Source organism: Vanellus vanellus (genome assembly GCF_965231255.1).
Source record: "Vanellus vanellus genome assembly, chromosome: 3".
In the NCBI taxonomy this organism is placed as follows: domain Eukaryota; kingdom Metazoa; phylum Chordata; class Aves; order Charadriiformes; family Charadriidae; genus Vanellus; species Vanellus vanellus.
The window spans coordinates 27,552,283-27,575,609 of NC_138907.1; the positions used below are offsets into that span (position 1 = coordinate 27,552,283).

The 23,327-nt window shown below is 37.4% G+C and overlaps 1 protein-coding gene across 3 annotated transcripts in view; it reads right to left on the reverse strand.

Annotated features, from left to right (window-relative positions):
- Positions 1 to 20,953, reverse strand: part of SYT14 (synaptotagmin 14) — a gene marked incomplete at its 5' end in the record, with an annotated part of 62,215 nt that extends 41,262 nt beyond the window's left edge. The window contains 2 exons of one of the 3 annotated variants that reach the window (XM_082481465.1): positions 14,121 to 14,339; positions 20,827 to 20,953. In XM_082481465.1, coding sequence (XP_082337591.1) covers positions 14,121 to 14,339; positions 20,827 to 20,938 — 331 coding nt within the window. Of the gene's footprint in view, positions 1 to 14,120; positions 14,340 to 18,589; positions 19,551 to 20,826 lie in introns of those variants that run through there. The other 2 variants (XM_082481464.1, XM_082481463.1) reach the window with 2 other exon arrangements.
- Between the last annotated feature and the right edge of the window lie 2,374 nt (positions 20,954 to 23,327).

Here is a 23,327-nt window from a genome sequence, read left to right on the forward strand (position 1 = left end):
AGGAATTTTGCTCTGAAAATAGTCAAAGATAACAGCTGTTATCAAACAAGGATGATGAGTTTCTCTGAAGGAGAGCATTAGACACTAGTCTCTTAACAGATAAATTTTTCCTCAGATACGAGGGAAAATGACCATCAACTCAAAACATCTTTTCAAATTTTACCAGACCTACTCAAGAGTTATCTATTGGCCAAATTACATGTGGACATACAAATTCATGATTCAAGATTTGACAAGAAAAAAAAAAAAAAATCAGAGCAGTACAATCAACTTCATCTTCAAAAAGAGCATTTAAGCCATAGACTTACTCGCAAATTTTCATGTGATTATTTCTATACTAAGACATAAGCAAATTAACACTGTAAAGTTCGGGGAAAATACATCATTATTCTCTCTCATTATTCTCATAATGTAAAAATAGTTCCATTCTGGAATTATGTGCACAATTTAATATAGCCAAATATGAAGCACTCCAAACAAAATAATTTTGAGAAGGTAGTTACAAATTAATGCAAAATTAAGACTAGTTTTCTGATCTGTATCCATCAGATCTTGAAAATAAGCGCAATAGATTTTTTTGATTTTCACTCAACTCATCAAATTGCCACAAATGCTACATATTCAATGGAAACACTTCAAAGTATAATAAATCTTAATACAAAGTAACATAGACGGCATTGTACTTTTCATTTCAGAGTTGTCTTTTGGTCTATTAAAATTCACAGGAACTCAGATAAAATTCTAAAAAGATACTAACCGTTTTAAACCTTATTAACACAGTATTTTTAGTGCTGAGGATTTAAAAATAAAAAGTTTCGGAAGTCATTACATGTACTACCAAACTACAGATTGCTAAAATACAAGGATAACCAAACATACTGGATTTAACAAAAACAGGAACTGAGATACTGGAAGCCATAGAAAGTTGAGCAAAATCAAGTAACATTCTGAAGAAGAATCCTTGAAGATATGAAGAAATGAATCTAATCACTAGTGTTAATCTTGATCAATTTAAACAAGAACAGACACTGCCCCTCTTTTTTGCCAAAAGATGCAGAGTTGGCCCTGACCTTTCGGTTACGAGTGTGTTTTCTGGTACACATGTCAACTCTTTGCAGTAAACACCAGCAATCGTGTCACCTGTTCAAGTCATATACATAAGCTGTATTTGCTCGGGCTGAGCATTTTCAAAGAAAAGAAAATCACACCTGAAATCAGCCTCTTGGAGAGATGAACCTTTTGTAGTTTCATTCTCCAAGATTTGGATTTTTCAGATACACATGCTCTTATCAGCTCTATTTTTAACCTGCCGTTCATATAGGATACTTAAAATTCTGAACATGTTTACATTATCCATCCAGCAGGCTAATGGAACTGCATACCAGACAGTCATGCATAATTCAAATCAATATCCTCAGGCTTGCAACTCTAAGTCAAAGCTGACTTTAAATAAGCTGGGTGTGACTTTAACATGAATAAAATGTATCTAATTTTTAACCTTTATCTGACAAATTGATATATTTGCAAAGGAATGTCATAAATCTTTTTCAAAAATTAAAACAAATAGAAAATCACGATAACCGAAAATCTTTTAAAAAAAAAAACACTTTTAAGGACAAATTTTAGAATGCTTCAACAAGACTGAGCACAAAGGTTTCAAACAGAGATCTGGGTAATTTGGGGTGTTTTTTTTGTTTGTTTGTTTTTAAGCAAAACGTACAAATATATACATAAAAACACATGCTGGAAGAATATTAAGTGATGTGGAAGATGAATGTAGCAGGAGTTCCTATTTACAAATTTAAAGACCAAGCTCTAATTGAATTGGGCATAGGTGACTCCACACAGAAAATCTTATACCCAGTTAAGCATGTCTGCTAGCTTCTCTCTAAGGAACAGAATCCAAATTTCCATAATAAAATAATTTTCCCTTTGTGTTTTCCTATGTGCTTTCATGAGACCCTGATTCCATCACAGCAGATAACCTTCAGCCACACTGAAATGACCAGAAGCATGGCAATTACACTGGCTAATGATCTATTTCCAGCTTACTTGTAAATACAATGGAGAAAAAGTAATTGCAAACAAACAAACAAAAAAAACCAAACCCAACCCCCCCCCAACCCCCCCCCAAACCAAAAGAGCACAAAACAAACAAAAATACTTCGAGTTATACACTACAACACATAATGCTTTCCCTTTCTCCCAAGGAAAATATTCCAATAAATCCTAAAAGTTACAAAAGTGTTGTAAGTAGCATGTAAGTGCTTATTTTAACAAGAAAAAAAAAAAAAAAAAAGGCAGATCTTTGCTTCCAGAGAAGCTGCAGATGCAATTTCATGTTGTTTACTCAGATATGACATAGGTCCCAGATATTACCATAATACCAACAAAAAAGAATGCCCATACACAATAGCTTTTAGATCATAACAGAATCATAGATCATAAAAGAAATACTCAGTTTTCAATGTGAACTCTCAGAATCAGCAAAAGTGCTAGGTCCATCAAGGAACTAATCTTTTTTGCTGATATTGTACTACCTCTTGTGTTTATATGACAAATCAGTTCACATTTTATTAACGTGGAACATCTGTATCAATTACAATGCCACAAGGAACTATTTCAGCCACAAATATGTATGTGAACCTTTCCCAGTTAATGACAGATCTCGATCCTTTCATAAATCCCAGATTCAAATAGACAAGAGACTTATTAAAATAATAAGTTTACAATAAAATCGAAACTTTCCTGTAATTATTAATGTATGATTTACATCACTTCAGAGACATCACATTGCTAAGGGTGACTGTCTTCAAAGCCTTCACATCAATGCAAAGGATATTTCTTCAAAGACTTCAAAATGCTGGCAGGAGGAACCTAATTTGTGAGAATGCTTTGCTCACTTGTGTACATCAGGAAAAAAAAAACCTTTCTCATTGGAGGACACTTTTTCCTCCTCTTTGGTGTTGGTCTAGCTGGAAAAGGAATTTTCCTGTTGAAAATCTTACCATTACTGACTTTGAGTTTTGTTACTAGTTTTCTTCTCTTGGCAGTAGACAACATGCATGCTTTAGCAACATCTTTTTCCAGCATCTCTGCTGCTAATCATGGGGTAAATCCATGATTTCAGAATTATTCAAATTCATTCCATCAAGCACTTTCATGTGTTTCCTTTAGTTGACAACATACTTATAGTGCACAGCCTTGATACCATCTATCTGGCTTTTCAACTCAAAAGTTCTCAAGGTAACTCCGTTTTCTTCCAAACTGTGTTTAAACTCAGACACAAATCCTTTGCATTTAAATCCCATGTTTACATCTTGTCACCTCCATAATATTCCTCAAGAAAATTACAAGAAAAATACTGAATTACACATGTGCTTTCTACCCCTATCTGTGAATTCTGTCCACTGCAGGCCTCCAGAGTCTGTAAACACTATGCTTGTCTGCCATTCATGCAGGTAAAGAACCATAACCTAATAACTATGATCAGAGCCTAACACATTAATTACTTAGATGAAAAGTTCTTTGCTATCAGGAACTTTTCAAAAGACAAAGGGTAACACATTCCTGAGAAGCAAAAAAGATCTGAATTCTGTAAAACTAAATAAAGAGCAAAAAATCTTTCAATCAACTTAGTCTCTGCAATGCTCAGTTGACTGTTATCTTTGGGAAACACGCATCATATTTTCAAATACTTTACAGAACTGTCTTCCACTATTATAGAAGAATAACAGAGGACGGTCATAATGCACTAGGAAGCTACGCTGAAACTCTTAAAAAAAAAACAAAACAAACCACAGCATCAGAGTAATTAAGTAGAAAACAACACAAATGAAGTTAGCTCTGGAGAGTGTTCTGCAGATCCTTGAATTACCAAAGTGTCATAGAATCATAGAATGGTTTAGGTTGGAAAGGACCTTGAAGATCATCGAGTTCCAACCCCCATGCCATGGGCAGGAACACCTCCCACTAGACCAGGTTGCCCAAGGCCATGTCCAGCCTGGCCTTGAACACCTCCAGGGATGGGGCCTCAACAACTTCTCTGGGCAACCTGTGCCAGTGCCTTACCACCCTCAAAGTGAAAAATTTCTTCCTAATGTTTAATCTAAACCTGCCCTCTTCCAGTTTAAAGCCATTCCCCCTTGTCCTATCACTACATGCCTTAGTAAAAAGTCCTTCCCCATCTCTCCCGTAGGCCCCTTTTAGGTACTGGAAGGCCGCAATAAGATCTCCCCGGAGCCTTCGCTTCTCCAGGCTGAACAGCCCCAACTCTTTCAGCCTATTCTCATAGGGGAGGTATCTTTTGTACTACACAAAAGTATCCCTAAAATATTCCCTTGATACAGCTATGGATTGAACTGTCACACTCCCCAGAGGCTTCAAAACCACAAGAAATTTCTCTTTCTTCAATTTTTAAGAGCCTGGAGCCAATGAAGACTCACTCCAATTTACCAATAAATAGGAGGCAGGCACACATAATCAGGGATCAGAACTTTGTATCATTATTATTGCATCATTGCTCTTTCTCTGGTATTCCATGAAGATTTTAAATTACTCTCAAAAGTTAAGGGTAGGTGCCCACACACATAATAGTATAACAAGCATAAGGAACCTGAATCAAATAAAGAAATATTGTAATTAAAAAATCCCCTTTTTCTCTCCCCAAAATCTCTAAGAAGTGCATCAAGAAAGATATCATAGAATCATAGAATTGTCTAGGTTGGAAGGAACCTTCAAGATCGAGTCCAACCATTTACCTAACACTGCCAAAACCACCACTAAGCCATGTCCCTAAGCACCAAATCTACCTGTCTTTTAAATACCTCCAGGGATGGCGATTCCACCATTTCCCTAGGCAGCCTGTTCCAATGTTTGATAACCCTTTCGGTGAAGAAATTTTTTCCTAATATCCATCCTAAACCTCCCTTGATGTAACTTGAGGCCATTTCCTCTTGTCCAATCACTTGTTACTTGGGAGAAGAGACCAACCCCCACCTTGCTACAACCTCCTCTCAGGTAGTTGTAGAGAGTGATAAGGTCTCCCCTGAGCGTCCTTTTCTCCAGACTAAACACCCCCAGTTCCCTCAGCCGGTCGTCATCAGACTTGTGCTCCAGACCCCTCACCAGTCTCATTCCCCTTCTCTGGACACGTTCCAGCACTTCAATGTCTTTCTTGTACTGAGGGGCCCAAAAATGAACACAGTATTTGAGGTGCGGCCTCACCAGTGCTGAGTACAACGGGACAATCACTTCCCTAGTCCTGCTGGCCACAATATTCCTTCTTGGCCACCTGGGCTCACTGCTGGCTCATATTCAGCCGGCTGTCAACTTACACCCCCGGGGTCCGTTTCCATCAGGCAGCTTTCCAGCCACTCTTCCCCAAGCCTGTAGTGCTGCATGGGGTTGCTGTGACCCAAATGCAGGACCTGGCATTTGGCCTTGCCAAATCTCATACCACTGTCCTCAGCCCATCGATCCAGCTTGTCCAGATCCCTCTGTAGAGCTGTCCTACCCTTGAGCAGATCAACGCCTCATTTGGCATTGCCTGCAAACTTACTGAGGGTGCACTTGATCCCCTCGTCCAGGTTGTTGATAAAGATACTAAACAGAACTGGCCCCAATATTGAGCCCTGGGGAACACCACTTGTGACCGGCCACCAGCTGGGTTTATCTCCATTCACCACAACTCTTTGGGCCCAGACATCCAGCCAGTTTTTTACCCAGCAAATTGTACACCCGTGCAAGCCATGATCAACCAGTTTCTCCAGGAGAATGGTGTGGGAAATGGTGTCAAATACCAATTGATAGTACACAAGTACTACCAGCTGAGAATATCTCATTGGCATAACATGACTTAGCCTTCAAAATACACTCTGAAACATTTTGGAAGTACTGCTCTGAAGATTACTTAAGACTTGCCTTTACTGAGGACTCTTTCAAAGTGTCTCGATGAATGTACTATTCGAAGCCCCAGGTCTATCCAAAGCTGCAAGCCAAAAAGAGTATTTTCTTCCAGTAGGTATTATACCAGAGAAATCTCACAGCCAATATGACAAAGACATATCAGAGAAAAATGGGTGGACAGCCTCTTCCTAAATAGTCTTTCCATTGTATTTCTAATTCATTTCTTCAAATCACATTAGAGGAAAAAGAAGAGAAATAACTATTTAAGTTATGATCTAGTACTCAACTGAGCTTTCAGTCTTCCAGTCTGAATACTAGTTCATAGTTCTCATTCCACATAAGTCATCTTCTTTGCCTGTAATTCTTAGCACCTGAAATGTACAGATAGATAGACAAATTTTGAGAGAACCTTGTGGCCTTTTTTTTTGCTGAACACAATATAATCATACTGAGGCCCTCACTCCATAATTTTGAAACAGTAAGTCTTCATTCACACTTGGCTTGAAAATAGATCTGCTTATATGCAAGGAATAATGATAGAAACTAAACTGGAAAACATACGACTATCAAGGGATTCACTGAGGGATCCATTTTTCCTCTCTCAGCTTGTACAGTGGCTTTCACCTTAGCTTGACAAGTCTGAAGAAGTAGGATCCTGCTTTACATTTACTGAGGAATTTACTGAGGAAGACTTCCCCAGGTTGCTTTAACAAACTGGGGAGATTCACCTGTATACCAGTTTTGAGGTGCATATGAAAGAGCTTTTGGCGTTTATGTTGGGAAGATACTGAAAGAAAATCTCTCTTCAAGTAGTTCAGTGAAGAGATATTTCCCAACACATGAACAAGAGCGAAAGAAAAGGCAAAGAGCTGCATAAAGCATCAGATCCAAAAGATTCCAGAAGAACAGTCACCTTCACGTGCAAAGATTGACACTGAGGAGCGAGGCAAACATATGTCCAACAGACACATCAACATAAAGTGCCGAAAGCCTAGAGAAGAATAAAAGTGGAGAAGATAAACTACAAAAATAACATCATACTCTACCTTCACAATATGGAAAAGATGGATAAAATCCAGTAGCATATGCCTGTTAGAGCAGCAGATTCTCATTTAAGAGAACTTATGTTTTCTCACTGCAGTCTTTTAGTGCTTCCATATGTTTCCAAAAAACCTTGTGAAATGTAAGGCAGTTGGGCCAATCTCAGAAACAGAGCCTCTGAACAAACATGTCCTCAGCTGCAGGGCTTTATCAATTAAGAAGCTAGAAAAAGCCTTTAAAACAGGTTGGAGTCGGAACCTGTGGTTGTACTGAGCTGGTAATCTATAGCCAAATAAAGTACATTCAAGTGTGCTAAGTAAGCAAGCAAGCAAGCAAGCTTACTACTTTTTCCACCATGATGTCTCTTACTCTGCCTCAGAACTGGGATAAATACCCCGTTGCTTGCTTGCTAATCTGGAATTTTACACAGCTGTTAAAGAGGTGATTTGGGAAAGACATGCTTTAAGAACACTACAAATTAACTAAAAAAAAAAAATCAGACTGTTTCTTCCCTCCTTCTGCCTTTCTCATCTCAAGGGATGAGAAACCATGACATCAGAGAATCTTGATTTCAAAAGCAAAGAACCTACAGTTTTTGACATTTGCCTGCAAAACTCCAATTTCAGTATATTTACCCTAACACGTCTAAGTTTAAAAACTTCAATTTTTAGGAATTTACAGGACTGTTTCCTTACATAAAATATATTGTACTTGTCTATAAAGCTTATCAAGATAACAAAGACACATCAACTTGCTTCTATAACGCTTGAGTTTCTAAAGTTCAGGAATTTTTGTTTAAATCAAAGTTACTATGAAAGCACAGTCCATTTAAGATCACGACTAATACAGATACTAAAAAATATTTCCAATTACCAAAGTACAAGGAATAATGCCAATTTTAAATTGAAAGTTTGTAAGCAAATACACTTCCTTATTTAGATCACTATTTCAATTCATAATCTTCTTGTTAGCAGAAATATCTTATGGCATTATTTTTGCTTTTTTGTGGGTTTCTTTTCCTATTTTTGTTCCATATTTCCTGAAACAGATGTGTAATATCACAGGCTATATTAATCCCCTCTTCCAAAATATTATAAATAATTGGAGCACGTAAAGGCAATTACTACGTATTCAATAGGATAATAAGAGCATTTGAAATGGTAGGAAATAATACAAAATCTAGGATGCACATTATAAAAAAAAATGAAAGGGAAATTATATCAGGATGTATCAGACATGCATAAGTCTATGGGACCTGACGAGATGCATTCCAGAGTCCCGAGGGAATTGGCTGATGTAGTTGCCAAGCCACTCTCCATGAGATCTGAAAAGTCACAACAGTCACATGAAGTCCCCAGTGACTGAAAAAGAGAAACATTGCACCCATTTCTAAAAAGGGTAGAAAGGAGGACCCTGGGAACTACCGACCTGTCAGCCTCACCTCTGCCTGGGAAGATCATGGAGCAGATCCTCCACGGCTAGGAGGATGGAGGCTAGGCACATGGAGGACAGGGAGGTGATTCAAGACAGCCAGCAGGGCTTCACCAAGGGCAAGTCCTGCCTGACCAACATAGTGGTCTTCTATGATGGAGTGACTACACCAGTGGACAAGGGAAGAGCTATAGACGTCATCTATCTGGACTTCTGTAAGGCCTTGGAAACGGTCCCCCCCAACATCCTTTCCTCTAAATTGGAGAGATAAGGATTTGATGGGTGGACTGTTCAGTGGATGAGAAATTGGTTGGATGGTCGCATCCAGAGGGTAATGGTCAACAGCTCAATGTCCAGATGGAGATCGGTAACAAGTAGTGTCTGTATTGGGACCACCAGTATGCTTTAATACCTTCATCACTGACATAGACAGTGGGATCGAGTGCACCCTCAGCAAGTTTACAGATGACACAAAGCTGAGTGGTGCAGTTGACATGCCTGAGGGATGGGATGCCATCCAGAGGGACCTGGACAACCTCAAGAACTGGGCCCATGTGAACCTCATGAGGTTCAACAAGGCCAAGTGCAGGGTCCTGCACCTGGGCCAGCACATCCTCCTGTGTACCAACACAGGCTGGGTGATGAAGGGATTAAGAACAGCCCAGCCAAGAAGAACCTGGGCGTATTGGTGGATGAAAAGCTAGATGTGAGCCAGCAATGCGTGCTCACTGCCCAGAAAGCCAACCATATCCTGGGCTGCATCAAAAGAAGTGTGGCCAGCAGGTCAAGGGAGGTGATTCTCCCCCTCTGCTCCACTCTGGTGAGACCCCACCTGGAATACTGCGTCCAGCTCTGGAGTTCCCAACATAAGAAGGACATGAACCTGTTGAAGCGAGTCCAGAGGAGAGCCATGAAGATGATCAGAGGGCTGGAGCACCTCTCCTATGGGTACAGGCAGAGAGCTGAGGTTGTTCAGCCTGGAGAAGAGAAGGCTCCACAGAGACCTTATAGCAGCCTTTCAGTACTTAAAGGGGGCTTACAAGAAAGATGGGGACAGAAATTTTAGCAGGGCCTATCGCGATAGGACAAGGGCCAATGGTTTTAAACTAAAAGACCGAAGATTTCGACTAAATAGAAGGAATACATTTTTTACAATGAGGGTGGTGAAACTGGAACAGTTTGCCCAGAGAGATGGTAGGTGCCCTGGAGACATTCAAGGTCAGGTCGGATGGGGCTCTGAGCAACCTGATCTAGTTGAAGATGTCCTTGCTCATTGCAGGGGGTTTGGACTAGGTGATCTTAAAAGGTCCCTTCTAACCCAAACTATTCTACGTATCAGGGAAAAGGAAAAAAGGTCACTTCGGTAAGTACCAATACTTTACTGGGTAACATGAGAAAGAATACAAAGAATATTATTGGCAAAAATAAGATTTCAAATTTCAAGCCAACCCTGTAACTCTGGGTCTAAGCACAGAGACTGGGTTAAGTCCACACATAGGTATCAAGAAACATTGTAGTTATATGCGTTTCCCTCTTTTCTATGATTAACAGCTTTGAGTCATTTGTGCAAGAGTTGGAAATTTCAGATATAAAAGTATCTTCTGTACCATTTTACTTTGCCATCTGTGCCATTTACTTTGCAATTCTCTACCATTTTATTTTTGAGGATGACATTTGTCATCATTTTGATTTTCTAATGAACTACATTTTCCTTTAGAGATACTCTGGAATTAAGCCTGTCCATGAGCAGCTCACTGCAAAAGTTATGTATTTACTATAGCTTGGAGTCTGTCGAAATACTTGCATCTAAGCACAATATTTTTTCATTTAAAATATATATTAGAACTCACTAAAATCTAAGTGCATCAAATGTGCTATACAAATATACAAAGTGGATCAGACACTGGTCATAAGCAGTTATTTGTGAATGAAAATTTAAACCCCTAAATTTCATAGAATGAATTAAAGTGCTACTAGAACATTCCATTATCAAAATACACCAACAAAACCCACAAAATATCTTGGCTTTCTTCATTTAACTATTAAAAACATTACACAAAATGCCATGTCAGTTCTACATATGTATACGCTGAAAAGAAAGATTAATATGGCCATCTAGAGGAGAAAAGAATGATGTGAAAACATACCACACACATTTTCAGGTTAAGAATAAAACAGTTTCAGAGGCATGCAGCCAGAAAATAGATGTAATAAACTAATTATGTAATTGATAATAAGTGAACCTTAAAATAATATGATCAGACATTTTGGTGGTCTTAGTAATGTAAACATATTAATACTATACATGTTTTTAGCAATGCAAGCAAATCTTACAGGGTGTATTAATAAAGACAAGATTATATTTTTGTCTTGTAAAATTTTGTGTGCGCTTTTAAGTGCAGATGTGTCTAAACAAACAAATTTTAAAAGTTATTAGTAAAACTGTTTATTGACTCCTTTGAAAACATACAGCACACTGTTGCAAGATACAACACGTGATAGAGATTATCTGCTGAAGAGAAAATAACACAGAATTTTCCAAAAATGAAATACCATTTTCATTGCTCATATTACTTTACCTCTGATGGAATTTTTAAATGATATCATCAGAGGCTGATTTACTAGCAGTGAGCGGGGGGAAACAGAGATGAGACAAAAATTAATTATCTCCTCTCATCACTTCTCTGTAACACTATCAAGCCCTGCTCAACATATGGACTGACTGGTGCATTAAGCTGGAAGTACAGCTGAAATGTTTAAGTCTTAGAAATAGAAATTATAAAGTACATGTGAGGAAACAGAAGCACACAAAGCCAGATATATTGACAATTGTTTCTCATATTAAATAAAGTACAGAGGAACACACTGTTTGCTCCCCCTCCACTACAAAGAATCAAGAAACGGTTCTATCATTTGTCTTTACATTTCTTGTAATGCAACAGTCATAAAAAACAACTATTTAATGAAAAATTTCAGGATTCATACTGCATCAAGTTTTCTATAGATCTATTTTGCAAGTTTAAGGAACAGTAAAGCTTTGGATTTTTAAAAATTACACTGAAATATCTAGAATGTTGATGCTGTCCACTTGGAATCTGAGATTTTTAACCTCATGTGCTCAGTGAACTGTTTCTCTGAACGCATATGAACTGTTTGGTAGTGATAACTATTTATTTCTGATTGCAGATTTTCTTCATAAGGTTTCCACCTTCTCTTTTCATCAAAGTTTTAGGTTGGGCAGCCTTCCCCCTGCAACGATCATAACATAACGAGGTATACTCTGTCTTTTCCTCTATTCGAACACATTTTTATCACTGTGCAAAGATTCTTTCTTTTATGTTGGAAATAATTTAGGAAGAACATAAAAAGTACTAACACTAATTATTCTAGTGTGCCACCTTCAGGTCACTGAAAAGTGAAAAATACTGGGTTGTTAATCTGTTGCCATGTCCAATACCACAAAACTCTTTTTAATACTACTGAACATAAATTTGCTGAGAGTGATGAATTTCAAAAATGAGACAAAATCATCACTCTAATTGCAAGCATTTTGCAGAAAACTGTGGAATGATAGCAGAGTACCAAACAAATAACACTGTTGATTCTCCACTACTTGTAAAATATGGGAAGAGAACGCTCTCACAAGCAGCAGCAACAGCCAAATATTGACAGTATTAAAGCTTTTTTGCAAGTAGAAGTATGTGGCTAAAAATTTACAATTTTCTAAGTTAGAAACTTTGGAATTTTTTTTTTAAAGTAAAAACTATGAAAACCCTGAATGTTCTTTCATTATAATAAAGTCAATTTGCATACTAATTTTAGAGTGAATATGTGTATGCATATATATAAATGGGTTTTACATCCAGCCAGCTTCCTGAATGGAAAGAGCGATGCAAAGGGATAGCAGCTGGTGACAGATATATTTAGCAATAGAAGAAAAAATGAAAAAGGAGGAGGGGGAAACATTGTAACTTTCCTGATGCAATACTTGGACTTGCCAACAGGGTTCTTTTGTCGTAGATTCTAACCATGATATACTTTTCCAGACTGCAGTTCTCATTCCCCAGAAGAGGATATATGTCAGTGACTATGAATTTTTATGATTTGAGAGGATGACAGGGAAGACAATTATTTTATTAAATAAAGAAAGAAAAACTCCCCCCAAAAATGGATACAGGCTAGCACACTGCCTTTGGAGCTTAATTCTTATAGAGCCCACGTAAAAAGCTCAGATGAACTGAGAACTTTTCACTGAGAAGATAACTAGGTAAGATAAAAAAAAATCTGAACCATGAAGTAGAAAGAGGAATTTCACATATTCTTTCCAACATGAATTATTCTATGATAACTTCAACAACTGGACTCAATAGTTTGAAAAGCGACAAAAACATTACTCTTGGTATCTGAAAGTAGTATGTATCCAGTATTATTTACTAATAAATACGATTGAGTTTTCCAACTCCTGTTAATATACATCACCATTCTTTCCCAACAGTGACATGAGCCATACAAAAAATTAGCATCTCATCTTTCATATTCCCCCCAACAACATTGTTGATAGATCTCAGTAGATATAAAAAAATCCAAATACGAATCTTTTGCTATCCCTCTTCCTTGTTATCCTTGTCCATCACAGTGTCCAAGGATCAGTTATTACTGCCTGACCTCACATCTGCATCTCCTGAAAATTCTGATGATCAGAAAACAATCCTCTTGCTCTGCAACTTACTTCAATCATGTCCTTTGTGTCTTAACTTGGAATTACAAATGAGCATGCACTAATTTCAAATTTCAGGGGCAAACACGTTTATATCACATAGTAGAAAATTTAACCTTTTCAAGAAAATGTAACTTTCTTCAAGCACTTCTGGACTGTATAGAACATCTAAACACAGACTTTTAATAACATGTATCCACTTTTTATTAGAAAATACCAATTCTCTAAAAAATTCTTGCATTTTAACATATTAAAGGGAGACCAATGAATATCTTAGTATAGTACAGTGTCTATATTAGTCTGATTTTGAAGTAACTTCAATCAAAGCTTACTTTTTGTGCTAGAAAATGGCTATAGATACCATTCTCACATGCAGCTATTTTCAAGCACAAAAAGTATATTGACAAAATATTGACAGCAGAATTCTTAGCCTCTACGCCAGGCTGTCGCCCTTACTTAAAATCAAGAAATATATATGATGAAAGAGAACATCCATTGCTAACATCCAACTTTTATCTCCATGGAAATATTATATTAATCTAATCTATCTAATAATTTCCTTCTATGATTTCAAGAGAAGAAAATCTACACAACATTCCAGTAATGCACACTGCAATGCACCACAACCAATAACCAATTCCGTTTACTTTGCTATTATGACAGCTTAGCAACAGAGGAATAACATGTCTTCTTTGTATCTTTAATACCACAGAATTCATCAAGAGTTGCGATGTTCCCTTCCTAAATCAAAACAGTTTCAATTCTCCAAAAAAATAAAATGACTAATGATAAAATTGTATTAAACTTAATAAAACAAGATATTATATAATTTTCAGTATTTCAGGAAGAATGTGCACAAGTCCATGACATTTTTTTTTGGAGCATGCACAAATATAAAAGATATCTGGATATTTCTTGCAGACATTGACTATTTGTAAGTCAAGCTGTCCTTATCTAGGACTTGCTTATCCAGAATATAATTCTGAAATTTGGAATAAAAGGAATGCTTTTAAATCACTCTTACCTTCATCTATTGAGGCTTCACTACTGTATCCATCATATTCTGCAGACAGGGGACTATATTTTTGTCTGGTTTCCCATATATAGTTTTTTTGCTGTCTGCCATCCACCACTGGCAGCCTGGAACTCTGGGTTCTAGACAAGGCCTCATGATATTTACCCAGTGCTTCATCTTCACTCTCAGATGATGAACCATGCTGGTCTTTACTCATATAAGAGTTGTCTGTTTGAATAAAATAAAGCAAATCGACTACAGCTCAAAATAGAATACAAGAAAATAACCATAAGAGGTTATAATTGAAGATGTTTAAGCTATTTCAATTAAAATTTCTGTAATATTTTTAAAATATCACCTTGTTGTATTTATAAGTATTATGTGATTTTGTAATTGGTGAGAGCTATTTTTATTTTCTAGAAAAACTGAAAGATCATTAAGCACCAAAAAAACATTCTAAAACTTATTCAACAGAAAATGGATCCATTTATGTAAGGCAGCACACACTGAAGTTCTTGAAACCCTTTATTAAGTATGAAAATGCTCAAAATAATTTATGTAAAGTAAATCCAACACTGCTGCAATATTACATTTGGATACCTAACATATCAAAAAGGCGGCTCCTGATCCTCCATTCCCAGCTGATTTTTGCTGCGAGCATGCAGTATAATGTAGAAATGAAACTGATTTACAAAGAGAAGCCTACAACAAAATCTTCTTAGGGTATTTATGTCAGTAGTACTTAAACTCACAATAACAAATGGGAAAAAGCTAGTGAAAGATGTTTGCATGCACAATTTTATTTAACTTACAATAAACAGTCCCTTGTTCAATAACTGAAATTAATGCAGATTTTCATTGTGGACATCACAGAAGAAACTATCTCATTAATTCTTTTATACTAGTTCCTCTATAATGCCCACTCCTGTGGCCAACTTCTTCTAACTACATCTCAAGTATCACTTCCTCCCACAAGTCAAAGATTCAGCTGCATTTTTATTTCTGTAAAAGGAAAACTTCCCCCTCCCTTTTTCAAACCTCAAATGGATTCTGTCCAAATTTAACACGCCATGCAGAGGTTCTGTAGGTCTGAAACTCTAATAGGCATTAAAAGAGTTCATGTAAACTCAATAAAGGTCAGCATTACCACTACTCTGTGAGCAAGCCTATGGTATATGATTTGCCAATGTACCCATTTAGTGCTGTTTCTCAGCTCCTGAAGCAAGGGAATATTGTCTAACATGCCATCCAGCCACTCTCAACTGCTTCTCCCCTCCCTATCTTTATGGCCTCCTCCAGTCCCTGTCCTAGCTCTAGTTCTGTATTTCTGCTCCCATTAGTTTCTGTCATCATGCCCAGCCAGTCTGACTCCTCTGCCTGGGTATTCCGACTAAAGGAGGTATCCAGCTTACTCAAAATTCAGCCATTTAAAATTGAAGTAACTCAACCTATGCCAGCCATTTTCACAGTCAAGTGTTTGCCTCTTCCTACGACAGAGGTCCTTCCTTCCCACTTTGAGGTAAGCCTCTAGAGTAGATGAGTAAAATCACTTCCTAGAGGTCTATTTCTCCCTGGTACTCATACAGAAAAGCCTATGCTGCAAGTTTAGGTAAGACATCTTTTGCAAAGTTGCATTTATACGAGTAGAATCTTATCCCAAGTTCCTATCTCCCAGCCCCATACTCCAGGTTCCTGCTCCAAGCACCAGGTTTTGGTCTCTTATGGGGATTTCCTCTTTATTCTCTTTGTCTATTCAATCCCAAATTCTCTTTATTCGCACCTAATCAACTACTCACGTAACCTTAGTCTCTCCACTTTCATATAATGTTATCAGTTCTCTCCATAGCTGTCACCCATCCTACTTCAAATCCCAGTCTACCACCTGCATCATGTCACATTTTTTCAGGAAGTTTCTGTCCTCACATAAGTCATGTTTATTCTCAATTCTTCTGTTCAAACTTCCGCTGTCCTTCAGTAACTGTAAGTATCAAAAGCAGGATAAGACCTGCTCTGTTCTTCAACCCCTACAATGAAGCATATGAATACAAATGGGATGGTCAGTGAATTTAACAAGCAAATTACAAGAAGTGTTTACTATGCCTTCTCCAAAGGCAAAGTTTCCAAAGACTTACAATTTCATCAAACTTACATGTTTTTTTCATAGAAGAACATGGGCATCTCTGACATGGGAAAAGTGCTCTCCCAGATTTCAAGTACATACTCCAATATACAAAGGTGACAAAGCATCTTAGTGAAGTGGATGTGAAATGCACTTTTTTTTTTGCACAGACAACAAGCATGTTTTTCCCATACTCTATTTCTGGAAACAGCTAAAGATTTTCAACTATAGCTTAAAAAAAAATATCACAGACAGAAAGCATGCCAAATTTCATCCCAAATATTTCAAATTTGGCACACAGTCACAAGTAACTGAGAGGTCTTGAAATGGAAAATGTCAGGAAACCTTAACTGCAGATGGTGCTACCAGCTCTACATGCAATGTGTACGTAATCTTAATTTAGTATTTATAGGAAAACTGGTGGCTTAAAAGACTGCTAATGAGCAAGTAGATCTTTCAACTCTAGGCTAGCAATTTTAATTCAAGTCTGACAGATATGGTTCTTCCCAATGTATGGATGGCTATAAAGCAAGTTCAATTTCACTGATCACTTATTGAAAATATCATACCAAGTAGGATATATTCTGGCTAGCAGATTCACTGCAAGAAGCTGCCCAGAAAAAGGAGCCTGTTTGCTGGTACACAGAGTAAAATATGGTAGCTCATGCGGCCCTCAACAGGTTGAAACCTGCCACCCGGGAAACTTTTACAGATTTCCACAGCTATAATTAAAGAAGGACATACCAGGACTAAAATATAGTGCCAGGCATCAGTATTAGACACATCATTTATCATGACAAGAAATGTATTCAGAAATCTGAAATTCAGTTCATTAAACAGTGTGCATAAAGTTTAAATAATAGAATACTACAAAACATGCTAGCAACGTGTGGAAGAAGTGCTGAAAGTTATGCCTCTAATAGTACATTGATGTTTGTAAGCATCCAGAAGTTTTCAGTGATAGCAGGTATTTTTTCTCCACTTCCTAGCATAAAATAAAAAGAATGAGGATGCATACTATAACTACAAGTTATGAAACAAGATTTCTTCAGAGGACTTAAAAGTATCATTAAAGTTAAAACACAAGCTATACACACAAAATGAACAATACAAATCTATTTCAATTTCCTGGGGAAAAAAAACAGTTTCCTGCACATTTAAAAAAATCCTCAGGGTTTTATGCCTCTCCTTGCCACTTCTCTTTTGATTTTTGTATCTTAGTTGGAATCTTGCCTAAAAGAATTCATGTACTTATTAAAAGCTTCCCTCTATTTGGCTAACACAGGTCATATGTAATTATTAACCTATTGAAGGCTATTCATTTGCTTATTATAGGACCTACAATGCCATTTTTGATAGGGAATATATCTTATAAATATTATATTGCATGAAAAAATAACAGATAAGATCATAGTTTAACATACAAACATGGAAACTACCTCCTAAATCAAATTTAAACAAACATACAAACAAGAGCTAACAAAACAAATAATTGAAATTTTCAGATAAGGGAAAACACACACACTGAAAAAAACCCCAAACCTGGTATCTATTATGAAATAATTCACTTCGCTACAGAAAGAGCATCTCCAGAAAAGCCTGTGTTGCTTTCTAAAAATTCACTACACAGCCTGCAAAACAATTGTGTAGAAATGCAAGGTGTTAGTTCTTACTCACAAACTATTATTGCAATCCCATTGCCATATTGTTTGGATTTTGGATTGTTTGCCATATTGACTGGATGTTGAAGATGGCAGGCACAGCATCCATATCAACAATACACAGGTTTTCTTTGTAAGACTACAACTTCCTTTAAGACAAGCCTCATTCAGTTATTTCTATACTTAAAATCACTTAATTGCCACTTGTCATTGAGTTTTGTGTCTTGAAATTATTATCTTTGATATCCCAGAAATACATTCTGAAGATCTACTATAATGTAAATGTAACAGAAGGGGTTTTTTCTTTATCATCTTATCACATTTTATGCAACACTTAAAATACACAAGATAAAAAACACTTTCACAGAACAAATATTTCTTTCCAGTATTAATTCATTGTTTTCAACAGAAACCACACAAGGCACTGCAGAGAAGGTAAGAAAAACTGTGTATAGAAAAAGAAAAGTTAGAACATAGGAAAGCCATTTATTAATCAGTTCCTTTAAGTAATACTTTAAAAAGTAATTAACTTCCAAGATATATCAACATAATTAGAGAATGAAGCACTGACAACACAGACCTACTTTCATCCACAGGAAATACTATTATTAAATGTGTAAATTAGGTGAAAAAAAAGTAGGAAGTATCATAAGTTTCAGGAAAGGCTGAAGAACGCAGTTTGCTGATGGGCTCCTCACCTTTTCCTGCTGTCTTCTTACTACATAGCTCTTTTGAATTCCTTTCTGATTTCTTTGAGTTCTTCTTTTTACCCGCTTTTGCAATTGTAGTTGACACAGTATCTTCATACTTTGATACAGATTTTCCTTTTCTGTCAAAAAAGGCTTCAGATTTCTTTTCTCTGAATTCATTAATGCAATTGGGACGGTCATTGTGTGTCTTCTTCAAGCTGGAGTCTGATAATTTTTGCTTCTGTACTTCCACAAGTTTTGTTTCTAAATCTTGGGGAACATTCATACTGTGCACTTCTTCAGAATCCTTAAAATCAACTCCAGGTGACTGTGGTTTGATTTTTCTATGTAAGTAATTCTTCGAATTATGTGATACTGCACGTAGGCAATTGTCTTGTTCTTCAATAGATTGCTCCATTGTAAATTTGTTACTTTTCAGGTTCGTATCCTTCAAGAACTTAGCATTTACAAAACACTCATTTCCTCCTACTGCTTCCCTTTTTAAAGGTCCTCCTACATTCTTCGAATTCTGAGGTACTTCCGTGTCACTTAATTGATTATCACTATCTCTGCCTTGTAACTGGCACTGGTTTTTGTCCACAACACGGCCAGATACTCCATCTTGACTAGTATCTTTTTTTACAAAACCTAGCAAATTAGTATAATGAGTCTCTTTATGTTCTGCAATACCCCTCTTTGCTTTCATATTACTTTCCTGAGAATGAGCTAATGATGGTGTATATTCCTCTCTCCCTTGCACAGGTTTATCATTCTGCATTTTGGAGCTTTCATCTTCTGCACAAAGGCCATTTATCATGCTTGTTACTTGTTCTGTTACTGAATCAGCTACACTGTAGCCAACTTCTCCAACAGCACTGGTCAGATCATCCACAGCACTGCTAAGCGTGTCGACCAGAGAAGACACAGAAGGAAGGCTCAGGTTTTGGTGGAAGTTTCTGAAAAACGCCATTGGTCCAATCCATTCAGCAACAACTTTTAATACAGAAAGGTCCTCCGTTTCGCAAACTGATCAATTGCATTTCTCCAAGTTCAATTTCAGAGCTATTTGCTTTTGCTATCTCAAACTCAATACATTTACCAGGGGAAGTTGCATCTTTGCTCTTTCTATTCAATATGCATTGAAAATAATAAGAAAGCAGTTAAGTAAATATCTTGAAATGAAGCCACAATCAACCAGGAAAATATAGTCTTTCATCAACTGCAGCATCAACTAGCCATAATTAAATGCATTATTTTCAAAACTAAGACAACTGTGTGAGGTGGAAACACTTTTTTTTTATTCTAACCTGCAAAGAAGAAGTTGTGAGACATTTAAATTACATACTTTCATCAATGTCGCACTAAAACAAGCTTTTACCATAATAGCTGAACAAAAACATGCATCATGGAGACTTCTTCACCCCAAAATATTTGTTGTCTTTTACATAAGGTAAGATATTTCGGAACATGAAGACCTATTTTGTAGCAAAAAGAAAATTAAAATGACAGACTTAATTTCCGGGGGCGAGAACTTTTTCTGTCTCCAAGCATATTGAAAATAAAAATTTAGCTGCACCTTTTAAAGAGGCAGAAGGGAAGAAAATCTCTCAAATTTTCCATTCTGTTCTCTGGTGCCTGTCTCTTCCTCTCAAGTCAGCTAACAAAGCCCATTCAATTTCCACAGCCCAGAAGTAGAAAGGGGTTATTTTATTGAGCCTCAGTATCTTTTTCAAGGCCTATTTTTTTATAATTTCACATTATCCTTAAAAACCTTTTTCTATTAAAAAAAAAAAATAGAAATAATTTGTTAGCCAGAGATCAGATGTCTTTAGTTTCTAATGTTTTACTTCTTTAAAATGTAAATGCAAGACCTTCTCCAAAATGTCAGTGAAGGATTTTAATAGGCTGAGTGAAAATCCAAGAATGCCATTCACAAATTTACATGAGAAGATTTAATTATACACAATTACGGAACATTTAAAAAAAAAAAAAAGTTCAAGAGTATTCTCATAGTGCAAGAGAAATAGCTTCCCACAGTAAATGTCAACTCTTTGGTTATAGAGCTGTTTCTGTGGCTTTTGAATACAAAGAATTCTTCCTTTCCACATACTGCACAGTCACAAGAAAAGTCAACGTTGTCTGTTTTTATCACTTGAGTCAAGTGATTATTTGTGTATTTTTACACAACCTTGTAAAAATGAGCATTCTTCTAATTAAGTTTAGTATACTGTATTTCAGATACTTACAAAGTTTATCTTGTGAATTCTTTCTTGTAGTGTATCCTGAATCAAGATCTGGGAAACCACTAACATTTTCAAAACACATCTTCTTATTAATATATAGGAAAAGTAGCAACATGAGAACGATGAACACCCCAACAGCAGACAGGAATCCAATTGCTTCAGGAGATACTAAAAGAAACAGAAAGAAACACATTTTTAAAAGTCTTGTAAGAGTTTAACTCATAAAAGTTATACTTAACCAGAACTGATCATTAATAAATACTACTAAAGTTCCAAACACATAAGCAAGATATAACTGAAAAGCCACCATTTAAATTTGAGTTATTCGTCTTTAACACTGTTAAATTTCATCAGTTTCTTCACTTCCAATCATCTCTTTAAAGAACAGAAAAGTATCTGGTCCTAATCTAAGGGAGGACTGACATTATGAGCAACAAGTTCTGCCGGAGTACGGGACCCCATAACAACAAAGGGTCTCTGCTGAAAACAGGGAGATGATCAGCAGATGCCAAGGCTAATGATTTTTGATAGAACATCTGAGAGAGAGCACTGGAAAGGAGCTAAGAGCATCCCTCTCTTCCTGGAAGGGGATGGAGATTTGGCAACCTGGACTCAGGGCCAACTCTGAGATAGTGCTGCTAGGGAGGGGCTGAGCCCTTGCTGGTGAGGCCATTGCCTCTGCCTGCCTTTTTATGGTCAGCTCCTGGCTCCTCTTCCCCTCGCTGCTTCCTGACAAGTAGTATAATTTGTGAGCAAAAAAACCCCATCATGATAAAAAGCACATAAAGGTACGTTCCTTAACCTGGTACCTGTGCATATAAACCAAGAAAGAGCTAAGTGGTATAGAAATAAAGCACACTTAATCAAAACCAGGTCAAGGAAAAAAGGTTGAAGTAGACTGATGTCTTAGAAAGTGTTTAAAATAAAGAATATGTAATTGATATTGAGCAGACAACAGAAAGGCAGTCTTGGGCAACTTTTGCAGGGGTAGAATCTTGCAAATCCATCAGTCTCTAAGTAACAACATCAGTAATACTGTTTAGGACCAATATTACCTAGGAAATGGTTTTAGAAATACAAAATTGGGGCATGGAGGTAGCAAATTGGACCAATGGGGAAAGAGCATTTAAGGGGCAGCTTGTTTATTTGAAAGGGGACTAGGCAGAGAAAGGGATACAGAAGGGTCTAGAAACATGAGAAATAATGAACAGGTTGTAAAAGCAGTTCAAGAACAAGAGAGGGCAGATCTTTTGACAGGAGGAACACAGATGCCCACAGATGATAACAAAGCTGACCTACTTCATTAACCAAAGCTGTCAGAATATCAGAAGAAAGCCCCTTGGGCTATCCACTGGACTCTCCACTTGGTCTACATCTGAAAGACTTGATGTGAGAAGTTAAAGGGTGACAGAATTGCAAATTTGTTACTGAGTGATGTGGGAGGTTAAAGTGAAGGGTTATAGAACTGTAATTAAATAATATTTGGCTGCAATTTATAACAACGAAGTGATAGAACTGTAACTCAATAATTGTATGCAATTAGCAATAGTGTAAAGAGGGACCAAATTTGTCAGGCACAATTTGCCTTTAGTGAAGCCATGTTGGCTGTTACCAATCACCTCATTATTTTCCACATGCCTTAGTATAGTTTCCAGGAGGATCTGCTCCATGATCTTGCTGGGCACAGAGATGAGACTGACTGACCTGTAGTTCCCCAGGTCTTCCTTTCTTCCCTTTTTCAAAATGGGGGTTATGTTTCCCCTTTTCTGGGCACTGGGAATTTCACTGGACTACCACAGCTTCTAAAAAATGATGGACAGCAGCTTAGGAACTTCATCCACCAGCTCCCTCAGGAGCCGCAGATGTATCTCATCAGGTCCCATGGATTTGCGCACCTTCAGGTTCCTCAGATGGTCTCAAACCTGGTCTTCTCCTACATTGGGTGCTACCTCATTCTCCCAGTACCCAATGTTGCCTTCTGCGACTTGGGTGGTGTGGCTAGAGCACTTGGCAGCGAAGACTGAGGCAAAAAAGTCACTGAGTAACCAGCCTTTTCCATATCCCAGGTAACCAGGTCTCCTGTTTCCTTCCAGAGAGGGCCCACATTTTCCCTAATCTTCCTTTTATCAATGACATATCTGTAGAAGCTTTTCTTGTTTCCCTTGACGTCCCTGGCCAGATTTAACTCTATTTGGGCTTTAGCTTTCCTAACCTGATCCCTGGCTGCTTGGACAATTTCTCTGCATTCCTCCCAGGCTACCTGTCCTTGTTTCCACCCTCTGTAGGCTTCCACCCTCTGTTTGAGTTTGTCCAGGAGCTCCTTGCTCATCCATGCAGGCCTCCTGGCATTTTTGCCCAACTTTCTCTTTGTTGGGATGTGTTGCTCCTGAGCTTGGAGGAGGTGATCCTTGAATGTTAAACAGCATTCTTGGGACCCTCTTCCCCCCAGGGCTTTATCCCATGGTAGTCTGCTAAGCAGATCCCTGAAAAGGCCAAAGTCTGCT